General features: G+C 50.3%; 7 protein-coding genes across 7 annotated transcripts; 5 read left to right on the plus strand and 2 right to left on the minus strand.

Annotated features, from left to right (window-relative positions):
* Window positions 1-255: 255 nt before the first annotated feature.
* PtrM4_035530 (CypX, Cytochrome P450) lies at window positions 256-1,962 on the minus strand (the record flags this gene model as incomplete). The annotated part of the gene is made up of 3 exons (XM_066104122.1): window positions 256-596; window positions 672-1,548; window positions 1,597-1,962. The coding sequence occupies 3 exons, from the start codon at window positions 1,960-1,962 to the stop codon at window positions 256-258; spliced, it is 1,584 nt and encodes a 527-aa protein (XP_065966324.1).
* Window positions 1,963-4,184: 2,222 nt separating this feature from the next.
* PtrM4_035540 (Atrophin-1 multi-domain protein) lies at window positions 4,185-6,987 on the plus strand (the record flags this gene model as incomplete). The annotated part of the gene is made up of 2 exons (XM_001939368.2): window positions 4,185-5,909; window positions 6,973-6,987. The coding sequence occupies 2 exons, from the start codon at window positions 4,185-4,187 to the stop codon at window positions 6,985-6,987; spliced, it is 1,740 nt and encodes a 579-aa protein (XP_001939403.2).
* A 1,181-nt stretch (window positions 6,988-8,168) lies between these two features.
* On the plus strand, window positions 8,169-8,540 carry PtrM4_035550 (uncharacterized protein; the record flags this gene model as incomplete). Its single annotated transcript, XM_066104123.1, has 1 exon — window positions 8,169-8,540. The coding sequence occupies one exon, from the start codon at window positions 8,169-8,171 to the stop codon at window positions 8,538-8,540; it is 372 nt and encodes a 123-aa protein (XP_065966325.1).
* A 260-nt stretch (window positions 8,541-8,800) lies between these two features.
* Window positions 8,801-9,610, plus strand: PtrM4_035560 (uncharacterized protein; the record flags this gene model as incomplete). The annotated part of the gene is made up of 1 exon (XM_001939369.2): window positions 8,801-9,610. One exon carries the CDS (start codon window positions 8,801-8,803, stop codon window positions 9,608-9,610), a length of 810 nt encoding a protein of 269 aa, XP_001939404.2.
* Window positions 9,611-9,725: 115 nt separating this feature from the next.
* PtrM4_035570 (uncharacterized protein) lies at window positions 9,726-10,193 on the plus strand (the record flags this gene model as incomplete). The annotated part of the gene is made up of 1 exon (XM_001939370.1): window positions 9,726-10,193. One exon carries the CDS (start codon window positions 9,726-9,728, stop codon window positions 10,191-10,193), a length of 468 nt encoding a protein of 155 aa, XP_001939405.1.
* A 541-nt stretch (window positions 10,194-10,734) lies between these two features.
* Window positions 10,735-11,619, minus strand: PtrM4_035580 (Chitin-bind-3 multi-domain protein; the record flags this gene model as incomplete). The annotated part of the gene is made up of 2 exons (XM_066104124.1): window positions 10,735-10,864; window positions 10,925-11,619. 2 exons carry the CDS (start codon window positions 11,617-11,619, stop codon window positions 10,735-10,737), a joined length of 825 nt encoding a protein of 274 aa, XP_065966326.1.
* A 1,851-nt stretch (window positions 11,620-13,470) lies between these two features.
* Window positions 13,471-14,435, plus strand: PtrM4_035590 (membrane protein; the record flags this gene model as incomplete). Its single annotated transcript, XM_001939372.1, has 3 exons — window positions 13,471-13,714; window positions 13,777-14,049; window positions 14,101-14,435. The coding sequence occupies 3 exons, from the start codon at window positions 13,471-13,473 to the stop codon at window positions 14,433-14,435; spliced, it is 852 nt and encodes a 283-aa protein (XP_001939407.1).
* Between the last annotated feature and the right edge of the window lie 2,408 nt (window positions 14,436-16,843).

The raw sequence follows: 16,843 nt of genomic DNA on the forward strand, positions 1-16,843 counted from the left end.
GTGCTGCTGTCCCCGCCTGCTGCTACCGGGGTTCGCGTAATTATTGCCGTCTCAGACTACAGTAGTTAGTCTACTTTGCCGTTCAACGACCGTTCAACGTTTCCATCACCACTCGCATGACTGCAAGGCACAAAATATCTGCTCGTGACTTTCAGTACTATACTTTTACATTGTTGCACTGCAATGTAACAAATGACTCCTCCATCTCTCGCTGCCGCTACGTAGCGTCCACATCACAAACGGAAATGCCGGTGCTTACGTCCTTTCATTCGCAGCCAATCGCTCATCCGCCGCCTTCAAAGCCTCGCGCAGCACCCTCTCATTTCGCGGCTTGAAGATCACCTTGTAAGCATGGCACATCGTCACCAGGGAGGTCGGGTCCGCGCTGCCTCGTACCGGGTGCACGTCCACCGGCGAGTCCTGCACAAGCTCGAAGCTATTCAGTAAGCGCAAAAAGATCAAGTAGAGCTCTCGATTTGCCAATAGCGATCCCGCGCACATCCTGTAACCCAGTCCGTAGGTGTGCAACGGCGCATTGGGCTGCTCGAGCCAGCGCTCCGGACGGAACTCGTGTGGATCGTTCCAAACGTCGGGGTCTGTTGGACTAGTCAGCGGCTTGTGCTCACTTTGGTACCTGCAGGAAAAAGGGCCAAGATCAGGGCATCACGTACCCATGTTGCACGCCCACGCGTTCAGGTACAATGTGCTACCAGCTGGAATGACTTTGCCCTCGTACGTGATGTCTTTGACTGTACTACGAGGAAGAGCCAGACGTAGTACAGTATAATATCGAAGGCACTCTCTGACTAACGCGACAATGTAGCTGCACTTTTGGTCGTCATTTGCATCGGCCAGCGGTTCCTCTTCGGAGTAAAATTTCCTGATCTCCTCAATGGCCTTGTTTTGAATCTCTGGTCTCTGAGCAAGCAGCGCAACACTCCATTGTACGAGCGTGGTGATAGTGTCCAGACCACCAGACAACATCGTCAAACTGATTGACGTCAGCTCCTCCTTGTTCAGCGCGGCCTCTTTGTCTTCGATGATGTTCGCTTGGATACATGGCTTGTGGATGCCCTTTGCCATTCTCTCGTCCAGGTCGCGGTTCAGCCTGGCCAAGTATACGTCTCTTCGGTTCCGGTAGTCTTTTGCCTGCTTTGTACCCTGGCTGAATGGGTTCAGCCTCAGAATCGGGATATAATCCTGCAGATTCCCCGTGGTACTCCTGAACTTGGACACAGCTGCTTCAACCTCGCAGATCTCATGGAACAGTGGATCATGTCGGCTACCTATACGTGTGCCCCAGTTGAGAGTCAAGGCCAGCGAGAGAGAAAGACGCTCGATCATGGGCATTGGATCTACGCCCACAGTACCAGTTTTTCCTGATTCAAACCCGTCTTTTACGAAATCCTTGGTCTCGAGATCCAGATGGTCGATGTACGTCGCAATCGAGGGTTTGTTGAGCGCGGAAGCAGCGCCCTTTCTCCTTCGCTTGAGTGAATCGTTGTAAGGCGATGTGCCAATCGTCGTACCAGCAGTATTGGACAACACCTAGACAACAGTCAGTCACCTTATCATACCTGTCAAGCATCCTCTCACCTTGTGGAAAGTCCAAAGCACCGGTCTCGAACTCAACGCCTGGCTGTGCCCACCAAAAAGCTTCCTCGCAGCATCGGCAGTATTGACCACAATCACCGGTTCATTGCCCAGCTGCACTTGATATACGGCACCATATTTCTTGCTCCATTCCATATACTTCTGCGCAGCATTGTATTTGATATCCGGGATGTTTCCAACCAAAGGCCAATTTGGTGGCCCAGAGAAGCCTTTGATACGTCGCGAGTATCGCACGTACTCATTGGAAATGATGTACGATACAGGAATAAGAAGAAGTAATATGATAAGAGAGCGAATAGGGTGATGTTCCCATTGCGAAGATAGTAGTGGGGTGATGGTGGAGATCATGATGCTCACTTCGCTAGGTAGTTTCTAGACTGGATACATTTGCTCGAGAACAAGAGCTCGTCAACAAATCATGTGTGCAAGAATTTGAGGCTTTAAATGCGGTGACCGAGCACTCCGTTTTGTTCATCTCTTGGTTCCAATACATATCGGCATGCTCGGTATTCGAAGATGACCCTAGCTAATGCGGGGAAGCTTGTGGGCCGTAGGTGCATGGCGCGGAATTAGCGACACATCGCGGAACTGAGCGACGTTGGAGGACGCGATGATGCCCGGTGTAGTTAGTGAACCCTCGATTGCATCTTTCAGGGTGGTGGTATTCCGTTCTGGAAGCTATGCATCTGTGTCTTCATCTCTCGAGTTGGGGATGCCGATCGCACTTGCTGTAGCAACTGTGCCACGTGACCTACAGCGGGTAGGTGTCATTATGTACACATTTGTATGCACGATTGTAAGAAATTTTCTAAAAGTCACTTAGAAGCCATATGGAGATGTTTCGTGTGTGACGTGCCCATCGTTACTCTCAACCATCTGTAAGATAGTGGCTGTGATCAAGACGCAGAAACTACTCCTGACGTTGCGATAAACCCAAGTTGAACAGGGAATCTGTTGCGCAGATTTAACCAAGTGAGACCGCGCATTACATCACGTCGAACGAAGGCGTTGGAGCAGCCGGTATCATGTCAGGGAAATCGGGCTCACACATAATGCAAGCATGCAGGCGATGTGGAAGCTATTTTCAGCAGACTTTGCATATATTCCAACTTACTTATCCCTTCAGGCATAACACAAGTTAGCAACGTGGTTTATGAATTTCAGCGTTGGTGCTTCCCCACCAAACAGATCTGAGCAGACGCCGGCAAGATTTGGAGTACGCAGCTAGCAAATCACAGGAGCCCTGTATCGAAGCACCGCAAACTTTCGTCATTTCTTTTACAAACAAATTGTTCTATTGGATGGGTGCGATGATTAGTCCAGTAAGACTCTTCTCGGAAGCAGTGTAGTAGTAGCAGTGAGGAAAATGTTGAGGCCTCTCATGGGCACGTGATGAGGCAAACAGTACAATAGCAGACAATGGCAGACAATGGCAGAACAATAGCAGAAGATACTATTTATCGGTCGCAGAGCCTGCAATAATTCTCTCAAAGTCACCGTTTCTTTACGAGTGCGCATGTCTTGACCTGTGTACTGGCATATCACGAATTGAGGTTTCGTATGGGGCTCGACATCTCGATGTCGCAGATGCGAGTTGGTCGAACAACAGAAGACTGAAGTCACAGCTATTGGAGATTCGAGACATGTTGTTGTAATTAAGACAGGTTCACAGATGCGCCATTCCCCACCGAAAGATAGCTCACGTTTACCACACAGCTAACAATGACAGCGAAGATGCAGTGGCTCAGGTCCCCATCAAAGGCCGATCTCACGGACAGTCTGCGAAAGGTCCCTTGACTAGGAGGCGTTTTGGAAATCGGTACTGACTCGCCACGATATCTAGGCACCCTCGAATAGACTAATAGCGAGCCAGGGCCGCTGCTCAAACACATGAGTTGCTCATGAAATCGCCAACCGATATCTTTCGTACTACCTCGCGATCCATAGCCCCACCCAAACTTCACGATCAGTCACAGGCGGAAATCGGATTCAAAATTTTCACGTGTCTTCGGATTCTAAAGAGCTGGGACAACGGAACAGGTCTGGTGAGAGCTCCCAGCGAATCACGATGCTCCTATACCTAAAGAACGGTACACGACACGACTCCGATAACGTCCCGATCGCGGCATGCCGAGGCGTGGCGGGCGCGATATCGCAGCTAGAAGGGCGTGCAAACACGCACATGGATCGAACAGGGCAAATGAACCAAACGCGTGGGGACATGCGGAGGCGACTACCGCGAACGCATACTAGAACCCCGTCAGCCCGACACTCCCAACGCACAAGTTACTCACAGGATATGGACAGTGAATTGAAGGCCATGGATACCCGCTTCCAGCGAGAATTTACGGCGATCGTCGGCGTTGTTCGTCGAGACGTATAAGTGCTGCTCTTCACGACACCTCATTGACATGTACACTCCCTCGCACCTGATCGCTCGCTCCTCTTCACGTCGTCTCAAGTCACACTCCCTTTCGTTTTCAGCACTGGTATATTTCCCCTTCTCTTCCCTTCTCTTCAAACTATGACCCACAAACATCATCTCTGACACCCGAATCACCAGCGAATATATGAAGAAATCTCCTGGCCAGCCGGAGGCGTCACTCCGTCAAAGCGAATCCGAACCGGGGGGTAGTTTCCCTGAAAGGCATCTATACAAACCTGCCGTTACCAAAGATAGCCACGGGTATTTTAGGGAAGCCTTGAGTGGGGCTGGAGATCCCGAAGGCTTGCGTGGACTCTACAACACCTATAGCCAGCAGTACGGGCATGCAAACAACTTCGGCCACCCGCACAACCCGACCATCGGACTTGAGGAGCAGAGGCCCAACTCGTACGATCCACATCATTCGGCGCAGTCGCCGCAGTTCGACTTCCCGAGCAACAACACCATTCTGCGTGGCATCAAGAATGACGTTGAGCACACTAGCTTCCCCTGTCAAGACCACGAATTCAGGAGTGCGGAACCTTCGCAGATCTATATGACGCATCGTGGGTCCTTCTCCATCGAAGCTCCCCTGTCTGCGTCCATGTCATCGTTTCCACAGCCGTCATCGAGACACAGCAGTGCACCACCGCAGGCGGCTGGGCATTATGGACCGTTTCTTGGTCGCTTCAAGGACTCTGCCGATGCCAAACTACACCGCCGTACCAGAATGCGCTTTGGTCGCATGCCTTGGAGAGACCCCAAAGAAGACCCGACCATTGCAGACATCGAGCTCCACCGCACGAAGCATGTAGAACGTATCTACAACGCGATGATCTGTGGTGAATTCGCCAGAGACAACGCCAAGTCCACTGCACTGAAGCGGTGGGTTCACGAACCACATTACCAGTCGGACCTAGTTGAGGCATACGCTCACAAGCTGTTCGATTGCTTGCTTGAGCAGGTCAAAGAAGGCTTCCGTGGATGGCACCAGAACGACTACGTTAACGACGAGCGCAAGGGTGAAGATGATGACAAAGACATCGATTGTGCGGGTCGATTGGACAACATCATCACTGCATTGCAGCAAGAAAAGTCGATATGCGAAAACGTCATGAGCTCCGCGTGGCAGATCCGAATGTTTGTCAATGCGCCCAAGGCCTACTCCAAGAGAAAGGACCAGAACCGGGTCGGTAATAGTAAACGTCCAAATGCCAGGAGCAGTGAAGTGCCTGATCACAACCCGCGGGCAGCGAAGAGACCAAGGGTTAAACAGACACGAACTCAGCCGTCTGCTGAGATGCCACTTCCGCGAAATACGCCCCCGCAGCGCCCATACGAGCCGAGCGGGCTGCCATACTTCACCACTCCGGCTACGCAGCGGTCCATCCAGAGTCCTCCAACATCGGCCTTTCGCGCACCACAGGCGCCATCGATGCTACCCTCATCACGTCCAAGTGTTAGCTCGCTCGGCCAAGGTCAACTGAACTTGATGTCACCACCTGGTCTGTCGTTGCAAGCAATTCTTCGTACCCCACAGTTGCGCGCGCAGACACAGTCGATCATGCGCGTTCCTTCTCTTCCTCCCGTTGAGCAGTTCCCCTTTTCGCCGTCCACCGTCCCCTACAGCAACTTCCCTGCTTCACCCACGCCTGGCGATGTAAAGCCTGCACATCCCGATCAGAACTTCAACTCCTGGCCACACACCACTGCCGTGGGCGACTTCCCATATGGTATCTATCCAAACATGAACCCAGTTGAGAGTTCACAGTTTCCAGCAATCGAGGACTGGCAGCATGGGGTCTTCGATTTTCCCACCAGTATCACCCCCGAGAACGCCAACCTTTTCGCGCATCATCCCGAGATGGGTGTGAGCCTTTGCGACGTAGAGGGCCTCCCATCGAATCCGGAAGATGATGTCGCGCTCGATCGTCAATTCCAGATCTTTTGGGAGCAGCAGCAGCAGCAGCGGGATGTACAGCAGCAGCCACGCACTAAACCATCCCCCAAGAGCCCGCATCAGCGGTGACCCACCATTTAGTTTATCGTACTGCTCATTCCAACATTTTGTGGCCCACCTTTTCCATGAATTCAAGTTGAATTCCCCCTGGCCTTTTGTTTTTGTCGTAGATTCCAAGACCTGTCAGCTTTGTTGACCACCTGGGTAGCGTGGCAACCGGATATCTCTATTTCCTTCTTTTTCTGTACAACAGGGCTGTGTATTTAAATGACGGGCAATCCCTTTTACTATACCTATCTATTTCGAAGGCTGTTGTACGGCGGTTCTTCGGTAATGTTGTCTACTTCATTATTCGTACCGGCGCAGAAGTCGGACGTCATCGACAGAAGCCAGCGCGGTACTGTGGGAACGGTATCCTTATTATGTAGTATTGCTATACGTATTTTCATCAACCACAATTAATTTCGAAAGTGCCCAGAGATGGCTTCTTCAGAATATGTCGTTCGTATGTGAGTAGATGTGGAGTGAGTGGATGTCGAGTGCAGAGACGCGTCGCCTGCCTACTGTTGATGACGTAAGCGAGGGCGGGGCGGGACTTCATAATTGGACACTCAAACATCAACAACAAATGTTGCTACCAGACCGCTTGAGTTCTGCTGAGGCAAACGGTATCTTGCCACATTTGATATTGATAGAAGTCTTGTATAGCTTCACTGCTCCACGTTGTGTCATGTAATTTGCATAGCAAGCACTAGTCGAGATGACCACTGACTACCACTTGCCACCTGGACAAGAGCAGAGCAGAGCGATTTCCTGCTAAGAAGCTAGAGCGTTACTCTTTTGTTAACAATGCGAGTCCTTTTCTCATCAAAGCTGATAGAGGTGGAGGAACGTGCGTGAACTTGTTGTATTGGAGCTACAGAAGGTGGGAGAATATCTATGGTGGCGCGCACGGAGCAGCTGACTAAATCAGTGCCTGGCCAATTAGAGCACGGGAAGCGTAAGGCTTATACCGCGTCTCGACAAAAGCATCTTCATTTCGTCCGTATCGGCCACTCATTCCCTATGTCTAGCTTTGGTAACACACATTTTATTTCCTTAATACAATAGACACAAATATTTCAGCGCGTGTTCCAAGATCCTTACCAGTGAATGAATTCTAGCATAGGTGTGATGAGTACTACACATGAATTGGTAGCTTCTGAATAGTGAGAAGAGACAGTGAAGATATTCAAGGTCATATCTTCGTGATGCTTTTTAGTTCCCCGTCATGAACATCTGGTATTGTAAGGAGCTATCTGATGGGCACAATGATTTTCGTGATGTACTCAACAGTTTGCACTGCAATCGATATTGCGACAACGACTTAAGCAATCCATCGTTGAGATGAGAAAGTTTCCATATATCTACTTCCTATCCCCAGTGACAAAGTTGGAAGGAACGTACCGTACTTTGCATTCGAGTTGAGATGCTTACCCCCAGCAGCTCTGACCTCAGCCACAGTTATCACTCTCTTACATCTAGACTCCGCAACAATCAATTCAATCCGGTCACTCTCCTAGACCCACTTACCTATCTAGGTAGGGCTTAAACTCCTATAGGTAACTACTAGGCTTAAAGCGGTAATCAATCAATCCAATCTGAACCTTCTAGGACCCACTTAATTGATTGTTGCGGACTGTGCTTACATCATCGTCCCACGGACGGCTTGAGGCAGTGGACAGTACCTGAGGTTGCCAATATCTCAAGGGCTGTTGGCTCACATGCCTCGAGTTAGTCCACTGAGGGCTATCCTCGGCCTGCTTATACAACAATGCTTTTTATATAATCGATTCGGAGAATATGTCAGATGTTCGTGGAACGTGGCTCGTCAACGCCCAATACTGGGTTGACAAGACCATGAGCATTTCACCGCGTACAGATGAATATGGATATTCATCTCATGTAGTGAGAGGTATATCCAAAAGCGTTAAGCGAGCACAACGCGTCGCGGGTGTTGGACTAGCGCGAGCCCTGTGCCCATATCAGAACCCCCATGATGCGTCCACTCAATACAATCGCACCCCACAATCTCTTCGGAGCCTCATTCACAAGATCAAATTTCTTTCTCCGCAAAACAGACTCCTGATCACGTTCAAACTCCTTCCGTCACCATCATCTCCATTCATCATGTCCACCCCGCTAGACATCAGCAACGCCCAGATCACCGCCGGCGCCACCCAAGTCTTGAAGGACCCATACCACTTTGATGAGGATGGTCTTCCGACAGTCTTGATCTTCAGGAACAACGATCAGGCCGCGCGGAATTGGCGTCGCCGCTCACGGTACCCGCCATGGAAGGTACCTGAAGAAGACGACACAATCCAACCCGTTATGGCAGAACAAGAAACTTACATCGCACGGATGATGCAAGCGATGTATAACCAAGACAATGTCCTCGACAACCTGAGCTTTAGGGGAAGGAAATTGTTTACTCGCGGAGCCAATGGCGCCTATCCACTAGACTCCGCAACAATCAATTCAATCCGGTCACTCTCCTAGACCCACTTACCTATCTAGGTAGGGCTTAAACTCCTATAGGTAACTACTAGGCTTAAAGCGGTAATCAATCAATCCAATCTGAACCTTCTAGGACCCACTTAATTGATTGTTGCGGACTGTGCTATCCACCCCCAGACGTTGAGGCAGCCTGTCGTTGTCTGTTCGACAAAACCCTGGACGAGTGTAACAACGGATATCGTGGCGCTGAGGCACACCCGGTCTACGTAGTCAAGGATAAGAAGCTCAACTGTGAGCAGCGAATGAACAAAGTCATCCAGGCGTTGAATGACTGGAAGTGTATCTGCAAGGAAGTATACCTTGACGACAACAAGATTGAAGCTTTAGCGGATGGCCCAATAGGGGTCTATGACTCAAAGCGTAACAACAAAAGCAGCAATCTTCAGAAGAAGAGCACCACAGCGAAAGTCCATGAAGCTTTAAAGGCTGTCGAGGAATTGAAGACGAAGAGTGACAACATCCCCGACGGAGATGTAACCCCTGCGGCTACACCTGTTCAAGCGAGCACGAGTAATCAAGACGACGCTCATGACATTCCTGCACAGGGTATCTTTGCTGCCACTCCGGTTGAACCACAACGTCGTCGAACCCAACGCCGTGCTCCCACCAAAACTACAACCCGAACCTGTCGCACTTCAGTCCCGGCAGCACGTGATCTTGCTCCAGCAACAACAAGGCAAAATCCAGCACCAGCCACAATGCATCATGCTCCTGCTCAGATTGCGGCACAGTATAATCCTAGCCCGATTGAAGCTCAGCCTGTTCAAGCGCCAGGTTTATTCCAGCGTCCTCCTGCTCTCGCCTCAGGGACCATAGTGTATGCTCACTTGGATGCACCGAATGCAACACAACAAGCCGAGCACAATTTCGTTCGGACGGATGCATCATACGCAGGCACGGAATTCCAAGCCCAGCCATCACTACTTGATCGAGAGCCCGTTGAACACATACAAACTGATATGTATCGAGCATATGCACCAGGCCCTGCTTTCCGTGACAATACAGTGACGGAGTATTCACCAGACTCCGCAACAATCAATCGATTGACATGATTGATTCCTATATAGGTTAAAGAATTACTTCATTAGGCAGCCTTTAACCTAGATAGGAATCAATCATGCCGATCCGATTGATTGTTGCGGAGTCTGGTATTCACAATTGTCAGGCATGGAAGGTGAGGGCTATGATGCACTAGATCCTAGTCTACTTGACAACACAGCGGCCGTGTATCAACCACAACCGGACATGGAACGCAGTGGCTTCTATCTTTCTGAAACATACCAAGAGTATGAACAGGCCAGTTTCCTCGAGGATCATAACGATGATCCCAATGATCCAGGCCTCCCAGGCCCATTGCCATCACTCCGCATCAACCCAAATGAGATTTCAGACGACGAAACAAACCCAGTTTCAGTGGATTGGTTGCAGAATATTCAAGGAAACGAAGATCAGTGGTCACCACTGCCGGGCACAGATGTTGACTTGTTCCCAGTAGCCATTCTACCTGCGCTTCCCTCGGCGAAGGGAAAACGCAAGGTACGGAACGAAGAAGCCGAAGACGTCAACGAGCCCCCTCGATCGCGTGGCCCGAAGCGCCGTAGAATCCGGGGGCGTCGCCACGATGGCACGGGCTGATTTTAACTAGGAGAAGACGTCACCGTTCCGATGCGATCAAAGCGCCAGACGTTGGAGACATCGGTGCAGGGAAGGGGAAAGGGGAAAACTTAAGAGAAGCAAGCCCGAGATGCAGCATGCGTCGCCAGATATGCAGCACCGGAAGATGGGGATCTCGAAGAAGGTAAAACTGGGGGTGTGGTATAATGACATGAGCATGGGCCATATCTAGGTTTCTACACAGATAGATGCTGCCGGGTATCTCACTCGGCAGACCTAATGATACCTCTCTATAAATCTCATGTAGCCCGTCCAGAGCTGTTATGATGGAGTAATGCGTAAATGATGTGAACATGCAACAAGGACCAACCTTCACCAGGTTCTCCAATCATGACATGCAAGTAGTGGGAAGAGTATTACAGCTCTAGCACGAGGCGAGCAAACAATGTGCATCTTTCAAGTGTATATCTACAACAGAAACGAACATTAACTCTTACAGTGTACAACTAAACAATGTCCTCCTCTCTTGTATACATGTCGTACTTGTTGACCGTCTGGAAATTTAGACGGCGAAAGCACGAGGGTGAGGGCGTTGAGCGGCGATCATGCGGCGAACTTTCTGAGCGGCGCTTGAGCCAGCGTTGGTGCGGAGCCATTCAACGAAGGTGTCGATGGTGAAGGTCTTTGGGACGCTGGAGCCAGAGCCAGAGCCAGAGCCAGTGTTGGAACCGGAACCGGAACCGGAACCAGACTCAGGGCTAGCAGCAGGGGAAGCAGTAGGCTCGGCGGGGCTGGGGGTGGAAGTAGCGCTGGCTTCAGGAGTGGTGCTGGAGGCAGGGGCGGAAGATTCGACGGGAGTGGCGGGCGAAGAGCCAGAGCCACCACCCATTGTGAAGTCGATGCAAGACTCGTAGCTTTGGTTGATGGTTGGTGCATCCCACCACCACTGGATCACACAGTCGCCAGCCTTGGAGCACTCGCTGCTGACATCAGGCATGGTGATGCTGAAGCTGGTCCATTCGGGATGCTGGCTCATAGGGACGGAGGTCAAGGCATACTTGTCCCAACTGATGAGAGGCTTGCCGATAATCTTATCGGTAGAGGTAGAGACGACGGAGACGTTGGCCAAACCATCGTGAGGCGCATGGATCTCGACCTTCATGTCGATCTTTTGGCCAGCAGTGTACTGGAAGACCTCGGTTTTGTCGGCGAACGGAACACCTTTGCACTGCCAAATCTTGCAGTCAGGGTGGCTACCCTGGAGGTTCTGTATGGAACCCTGCACGTTGCCGTACGGATCGGAGTTCTGGGTGTTGAACACCTGGTCACCGCAGGCAGCCTTGAGGCCGGCACCAGGCTTACGGGGCGTCGGAGAGCTGACGAGGCCGTGGGCAGCGACGGAGGTGGCTAAGCCAGCGATGGCGGCGACAACAGTGAAGGACTTCATTGTGTTGTTGTCGTTGGTTTCTTCGGAAGAAAAAGGGGTTATGTAGAGACTGACGGAAGCCTAGCTTCTGTGAAAGAATGTGATGAAAGAATGTGGTGAAAGAATGTGATGAAAGAATGTAGTTGTCGAAAGAACGAATGTGAGGTCTCAGACCCAAGATGCACAAAGAAGCCGAGAGTGGAAGTGAAGAAACTGGTGTTTGGTGGAGGGAAGAAGCATGAGAGGGAGAGCGCCAGAGATACATATATACGACCTCACCATACCGACTTTTCCCTTTGCCATTAAAACATGTGGGCCGTGTCATTAAACATGCGAAACATTTTCCTTCAGTTCTGTGGGCTCCTGTGGTCGCGATTCAAAACGAAAGCCCAGCTCTGGCCGTTCCTGAACGACACAACCCGACGTGGGCCCACTTATGATGCTTGATATAGTTTATCCACCAGTTACACTTTGGTTCGGCATAAACATGACAGCAGGGCGATGTGGGAATAGTGCATGCCAGCATGTGTATATATCTAAGACAGCGGCCACCATGCCTCCTGACAGGAAGCCAAACTGTATCGGGTAGTATTTGACCAGAGACAGTAAATTAGACGAATAGTTTACGGTAGAAGAAGCGCCCATGTCCCTGGTCTGAAACGGTCGGGATAGTAGGGTGGGTTTCAGGTGGTCCGAGGCTTATGCAAAAGACGGAAACGAGATTGTGGCGCCATCCACCAACCGGGCTCGCAACATTGCAGGATCTTTTTCTGCGTCATACCTAGCCGTACCGCGCGCTTCTTGTGCTATCGCATTGAGAATCATGTGAGATGGCGTGGGGGCTTTTTGTGATGGATACAGGCGTCAAGTGTGGTGATAGTCGGTGGACATCGGAAGGCGGCATCGCTTCGAAGGCCTTCGGAGATTGACTTACTTAGCGGGGCAACACGACCTCGCATGCGTCCGATGCTCCTTACGACCTCCCTCAAACACCAACACAACGCGTAAACCTGAACAATCTATGCAACTCCGTCAGCGTCTGGACCCAGGGAGCGGCAGCTGCCTCACAATAGCCGAGGGAAATACGAGAATTAGTGCACTTTCCAGCAGAGCAAAGAGGACATCTGAGCTTAGGAAAGAGAAGGACTACGTTGCGCGCTGTGCAAGTGCGTACATGGATGCCGAGGACTGCCGACATATCTTACCCATTGGTGTTTTCACCCTTTTGACTCTTGATACGAGCTCTGGACGTTTTGGCTTCCGCCATATGATGATTGGTCTCCCCGCATTTGCGATGTACACGCTGCTAGTCTAGCGTGCAAGACTATTGCCATGACGGCTAGTCACACCTACAATTGCCTCCATTCGATAGAGATTGTCATACGGCTCGACTCATTTCCCCACTCGAAACTAGTTCATTACGACAATTCCTTGTTTATGGACGTAGCGACTCCGCATGGCAATCGTACCTCATGCTCCAACGTGAGAGCAAAACGAAGCTTACTCACTACTTTTGCTAGTAACAATAAGCAGCCATCATGGATCAGCGGCGCTTCTTATCCACATCATTTGGAATCTTTCAAGATTCCCTGGTTTCGAAGACGGCGCCAGCTCCGTCAGTAGTCTCGCGCTAGCTGTCGGAGCATGGGAAGAGAGCATTATTGTGGTCTCGCCCACATGCGGAGTCGAGAAAAAGACGCCTAGACAACGGAAGCACTCCGCCTTACAGACCTAGCAGACCTTTGTACTGCGGCTACAGGCTCATGGAAAAAACATGTATACTGGGAAATGGAAATATAAGCTTCAGGCATTGCCCCTTGTTTTCGATATCATCTATCATATCGTGTTTTCCCTCAACTTGCGTCCTTCACAATGGCAGGCCAAACCTACTCTCCTGATCTCGTACGCGGGTCACCTAACACTCACTATGATACCGAAGAAAAGTTGCGCTATGAGCTCGCCAAAACCATCACTCTTACGCCAGAGCTCTACGAGCGTCTGTTCCTCAGCCCGAAGACAGAGGTAGCGGGCGATCTACGCTCACGCTTTGGTAACCCTACACCAGTTGGGGTACTAGGCTTCACGGTTGCTGTCACGCCGCTCGCATGTGCATTCAGTACGTTATCATGTGCTTCGGATAGCATCCGTTTCTGCTTGTGATCCACTAACAGTTTACAGTGGGCTGGCAAGGCTCAGGTGGACTGGGCGTCGCCACAAGCACAGTGGGCATCTTCTTTGGCGGCATGCTTCTCATCTTCGCTGGTATTGGAGAGTTTCTTCTTGGCAACACCTTTCCTATGGTCGTGTTCTTTGGATACGGAGCTCATTTCTTTGCGTACTCGACAACGTTTGTTCCTGCTTTCAACGCCGTTGGATTCTTCAATCCGGATGGAAGTGGTACAGGCAGTCCGGGAACTTCCAATCAGACATCTATGTTCTTGGCTAGTTATGGTAAGTAAAGGGGAATTCCAAGCCTGTAAACTGTTTGCTAACTCAGCACAGGTTTCTATCTTATCGCCATGTGTCTTCTGTCCTTCATCTTCCTTCTCGGCTCTCTCCGAGTGAACGTGGTGTTTGTACTCATCTTTGCTTTCGCAGCCACTGGGTTTGGGTTAGGTTCGGGAGCTTTCTTTCATCTCTCCCGAGGCAATGTCGTCATCGGAACAAAGCTAGCTACTGGTACCGGGGCCTGCTTTTTCGCAGCGGGCGTTTTGGGTTTCTACTTCCTACTTGCAATGATCATTGCGATCATGGAGCTACCGATACCAGACCTACCAGTGTTTGATCTGAGCACCACCATCAAGCCCAAGGAGAGGGGTATGATCAAAGAAGAGTAGAGTGGTTTGTTTGTTGACGATTATGTAAGAGAATAAGAGCTGGCACTATTGCTTTCTACTTTTTCTACTTTTTCTACTTTCGGGATCTTCTACGATAGCCGAACTTGAATCGAATGCAGATTACTTATTGACTTGAATACTGATTCTTGGCGCGTTGATGAGTGACGGTGAAAGTTCACGAGCACGGGCCAGGCCAAAGTGGGGCAGTCGCGTCATCTTCGTCACTCATTGCCTCTAGCGTACCGCACAAGTCTTACACATCGCTGACCCCCCAAACAAGACGCTCCATACTCACTTCCTTGCGCCTCAGCATATCAATGGCTTTCTGGGCCCTTTCAAGCAATGTGGCTCCTTCCATAATCCTTTGCTTTTGTGGCGTAACTATGCCATCCCGCAAGAAAGCGTGCATCATATCAAGTTGGAGGTGCAACCTGAAAAACTCATCCTTAAACAATTAGCCACTTATCACCGAGCATACAGATCAATGGTACTTACATTCGGGTAGTAGTGCGTTCTCACGCCTCTCGCGTTAGCGATGATGTTGGAATGGAGATGGAGATGGATTGCAGGTCTCTGTCGACTCTTTTGTAAGAGTGCCTTCGCTACCAAACGAACGGTCACAGTGGTGATCTATTCAGGTCCCTGGTAGCGCCCAACAGTCGACTCATTACGATGACATTACGCCTTCAATAGTCGCGCCTCGAATCCAATGATTTTATATGTTCATGAGGGTTCACATTATCGTCGCCGCAAGGCTCACCTCCTCTAACTTGCCTTGAGCCATTTCTCCGCTACCCAATTATACTCACTGCCCATCGCACACCTAAAGGTGTCATCACCAACTATGGCAGCCTTAACGCGTTCAAGGAGAAGTTCAACACCATATTTCAACCCAAGTTGATAAGGCCTTGCGACAATAGTACGTGCGTTCATATGACATTTGAGATTATGGGGTTTAGGATGCGGCTATTAACTTATTTTGGATCGTGATGCATTATCTGGGACCTGCAATCTATCTCTATCTGCGTTCAAACTGCATCGCTATTACCACAATCAGCAAACAGTCGCAATTACAATCACAGCCTGACATTAGGAGCAGTAGCGATAAATTCCAAGTTCGTAGCTGGAGACGTATGAAGCCGTCGTGAGGTAGTGGGTTGTTTCGTGGAACCTGAGATTAGGCAGTGCGCAGAGGAAACGTGTCGCATAGAATAGATACAAGAATTGGTCCTCTGTTGCGCCGTAAACGAGCTCGTGCTGCCCGTGAGCGATCTCTGTACTGAAAACGTGATATGGGGACTGGATTAGTGGTTATCGTTAGGTGAGGAGCAACCGAGGGTAATCATTGGACCACGATGAAAAATTCCATAGAGCGAACCTCTGTTGAGGTCGAGGCAACCGTATAACCGAATTCAACAGGTTTCCTAATCGCCACGGAACCGCACTGCGCGCCTCCATTATCAATTTCACCACCGAAACCCGAAAGTTCGAATGTGCGCAATTTCTTCTGCCATGATTACTGCCAAAGAAGCTTCTATCTCCAAAATGACGGAGAAACACGATCAGCTCGCCTTTCTCTGGATTTTGTTGCCTGCAGATATTCGTCTTTTAATCTTCGACGAAATCTCAGGTCAGAAACATCGTGGCTGGGCTCAGTGCGCAGCCGTCTGTAAAGAATGGTTGGCCATTCTTGAACCCAAGAATTTCTCCCAACTAGCATTGCAGCCATCCTGTCTAGACGAACTCGAAACCCTCGTTATCCGATAAAGGCCTCTTGTCCAGCACATCTGTCTCAATATCGACCTTCCTCAATACGCCTGTCCCACTTGTAAACGAGACACCACCATGTCCAGTCGTAGGTTTACCATCTTTAGGAGGGCTATCCTAAAGCTCTTTTCTATCCTAAGTACCTGGCAGCCTACAGGTCAGTTGACACTCGAACTGAGCGCATCTTCACCGAGTGACTCACAACATTGGTTCAAAAACTACTGTTTTGGACCGGGACATGAAGACACAAGAGCCTGAACGCAACAGGAGAAAGCTATTAGATGGCACGACCCAAAACACGGCTGGATCAATGGTCAGCAGGTTGAGACTCCCGATCGGTACGCCATTGGGCGCCTCTTCTCTCCGCTCTGTTTCAACGTCCCCCAGAATCTCCCTGCCGTTCATGCCGTTACAGGCTTCTGCATACGTCGACAACTTCGACATCAGCTTTCTCCCAAAGTACTAAAGGCCTTGTGGGAGAAACTCCCTCGGCTAGAAAGTATAGCCCACGAGCTGTGGCGTGCCTGGCTCTACCACTGCCAGATTGCGTGTGCATATCGTACGTTTAACCCTTGTTGGGAATCGAACCTGCGGTAGATAAGGCAGCTGGTTGCTGCATGCACGAGCTTGGATTACACGGC

The sequence above is a fragment of the Pyrenophora tritici-repentis genome, chromosome 1, assembly GCF_003171515.1.
Source record: "Pyrenophora tritici-repentis strain M4 chromosome 1, whole genome shotgun sequence".
NCBI classification, from domain to species: Eukaryota; Fungi; Ascomycota; class Dothideomycetes; order Pleosporales; family Pleosporaceae; genus Pyrenophora; species Pyrenophora tritici-repentis.